Source organism: Melampsora larici-populina (genome assembly GCF_000204055.1).
Source record: "Melampsora larici-populina 98AG31 unplaced genomic scaffold MELLAscaffold_7, whole genome shotgun sequence".
Taxonomy (NCBI): Eukaryota; Fungi; Basidiomycota; class Pucciniomycetes; order Pucciniales; family Melampsoraceae; genus Melampsora; species Melampsora laricis-populina.
In genome coordinates this window covers 452,273-455,429 of record NW_006768771.1, presented here as the reverse complement: position 1 = coordinate 455,429, position 3,157 = coordinate 452,273, and the positions used below count along the sequence as shown (strand labels likewise).

The 3,157-nt window shown below is 40.9% G+C and overlaps 1 protein-coding gene across 1 annotated transcript; it reads right to left on the bottom strand.

The window, feature by feature from the left end:
- Window positions 1-1,664: 1,664 nt before the first annotated feature.
- MELLADRAFT_60781 (uncharacterized protein) lies at window positions 1,665-3,157 on the bottom strand (the record flags this gene model as incomplete). The annotated part of the gene is made up of 6 exons (XM_007406690.1): window positions 1,665-1,777; window positions 1,937-2,166; window positions 2,225-2,322; window positions 2,379-2,531; window positions 2,585-3,010; window positions 3,089-3,157. The coding sequence occupies 6 exons, from the start codon at window positions 3,155-3,157 to the stop codon at window positions 1,665-1,667; spliced, it is 1,089 nt and encodes a 362-aa protein (XP_007406752.1).

Below are 3,157 nucleotides of genomic sequence, written 5' to 3'. Positions count from 1 at the left end.
AGGACGGAAATTGTGAGGACCAATACTTGCAAAAATAATGACGAACGCCAGTTTCCCCATGTAAGAATAACAAGTGCCCGTAAAAGTAGTTGTATACAAGAGTGAAATACAATTAGCTGCAAGGCATGACTGGATATTTCATGTTTGGGCTGAGGGGCGTGAAAGAATCAACAGCTACAGCCCACCATCTTCCCCGGGATGCCCTTTGCGATTGCAACCACAATACGGGGTCAGGTCAAATGTTGCCAAAGTGTGAGGCTAGTTGGATAAACACGAGTTCAGTGGGCGGCAGGTCATTGTGGTTTATGAAATCTGAAAACATGTCAACTTATGGGTTGGGTTTCAAATGAGACATGACGAGTGGGAGACATGATTAAATGAGAGCCAAAATAAAAAAAATGGACTTTGACCGAGTTGGATGAATGTGCTTGATACTCCCGGAGTTGGTAAGATACAATATTAACAGGCATTGGGAAACAAAAATCACACCGCCGGATCGCTAATTGTGAGCTACTAGCGTCTTTTGGGCTAGTAAAACACTAAAGAATGAGGTTTGCTTAACAAACTAAGTTTGTTAAGCGCGTGAGATCTTTGTTTAAGGTTCTAAACAAAGTGATTAATGAAGTAGTGTGATCAAATCAGCACTGACTTCAGTCAATTGACCTTTTAACAAAGGGTTTTGGATATCACTCCGGGAATTAATGCAAGACGGGAGTCTTCTAGCAGGAATAAAAGTAGAAACTACAGTCTAGTTTCGTGCCCAAGCTAATAACACTCTACTCTAGAGTTTATTAAACAAGGGAAATATCACCTAGTGATATTTAAAGTTCTTTAAACTCTGAACACAGAGGAACTCCCGTGAATTTAGAGTTTCTCAAGTTATTGAATTCCCTTAATAACTTGAGCAGTACTGCAAGGATCACCTCCTGAAAGAAGTCTTCAAAAGAACTTCTACAAATAACAAAAGCAATGATCAATTAGAGAAATATACAATGTCTAATGAAAGAGGACAAGGACTCTTATTTATCTGATTGATGATGTTTACTGATAATTTGATGATATGTAATGATGATGATGGATTTTCCTGGCGGGTCAGAGAGCTCTTTATATACTCAAAACCCTGAAAATCCTTTATGTACAACTCGTGGTTTGATTACATACTCATTTGACGTATGTAATCATGAATTTTAATTATTTATTTTATTATCTGATTACACACATGTGTAACTTCTTGTATTACTCATGTGATGCGCACTTGTGAAAGGCAGTCTTACATAATGCAACCTTTTGGTTATATTTACATGTATGTACATATGTAATTTCATATGTAACTATATGTAATTACATATGTACTTGGCTCTTGAAACTGAGCCATGAGTTGTACTTATTATTTTTGTTATTTTATAGTTATTTAGGCAGCCCTTTGGTACTAGTAATAGGGCTCGGGGCTGACACTAATGCATCTATTGTGGCGTTTGATTTTGAAATACTTGAGATCAATAAATGGGCCCCTTGCGCGAACTATGAATTATAAGGGTTGTAGGTCTTGACCAAATGCATAACAATACTCAGGCACGCTATCAACAACACAATCTATCACAAAAGAAGGTTAGAGCTTGTATTGAAGGAGCACAATCGAGATACCAGGGGGTTATAACATATAATTAAAGCAAATTAGCGTGGTGCACATCACGAAACCCATAAGACATAGAAAGTGAGGAACATGTTATAGCTAAGTCGCATGCATGTCGTTTGCTGAGTGAACAGGAATCATATGCTAAGGAATATATAAGACAATCACGGCCAAAAGCAGACAAGTGAAACCATCACAGAGAACCAAATAAGAATATGTAATTGCAGAACAGACAAATCTATTGGTCAAAAAGTGGACACACCTGGTCTTGAGATGATTACGTAAAGCCATCCTTCTTCTTACCTTTGCTTCTGGGCGGAGCACGGGATCTCTTCTTAGGAGGTTCGTCGGATACTCGCACTGAGTCGGGGAAACTGGTGGACGTTGATGGCAGAGACAAAGCAGGCGAAGATGGCGTGCCTGAGTTTGCCACAGACCTGGGGAGGTGGCTAGATCCGGAAGCTATGTTTCCTGATCCGATTGACCCAGGGATGGGTGATACAAAAGGTGATGATACAGGCCTTGATACAAACCTGTATAACTAATGTCAGTAGTATTAGTGGTGGGCAAAGAGGGGTACAAATTACTGACTTTGAGGGCTTCTTTGAGGCCCCTCCGTTAGTAACCAACTTGCCCTTAGCTTGAGGTGATACATCTTGAAACCCACTTGTCATGTACAACTTGTTCGCCTGCGAAAGCAGAAATTAGAGCCAGCCTTCGCAATCGACCAGAAAATCAAACTTACTACAACTACGTATGAATTCGTTTGGACATTATAGTCCTTGATAAACCCATGTATCATGCATTCACGCCCATTTTTGAGAAATGTAGCGATGCGAGCAAGGTTTGGCGTGGGGCGGATGAGATACTCGACCTTACACATATGTGTCGATTTATCCTGAGAAAATCAACCAGCAAGCCGCATCAATGTAGAGAAACTCGGGAACTTACAATTGGGTTAACTTTGCAATGTTGTAATGTTACCACTGCGGTCTGTAAATCGGCATCTTGCCCCGTCTTCTTCAAATACTGACAACATCTTTCAACAATGTAGCCAATATCGACAACAATACCTAATCCAGAGATTCCAATCGTATCAACTGAATCGGCTTCAAAGTTATCAATAGAGGCCACCATCGTGGCATCAGTGCCCTCAAAAACCAATTGGTCATTTTCTGTTCCAGGTAGGTTTGTGGGGAAAAAAGAGCCCCGAAGGAAGTAGGTGTGATCTTGAAACAGTTTGTGTTCATCGGTGGAAAGCCCAGTAGCGCGAATCTCGTACAACAATCTGGCGTCACGGTCAGTTCCTCGGCAACCGATCGAGACCACGAACGTAGTATACTCAGGGTCACCGCTGGCAGGCGTGATTGGGGAAATCTGGACACATAGAAATCCGGTAAGGCTCAGCTTTGAATTATCAACTAAACGAGAAAACAGACACAAACACAAACAAACCTTTTTTTCAATTTTGAAGTTCCCGGATAAATAAATGCTATGGTGAGTGGGTGGTGATGCGCTCGACAT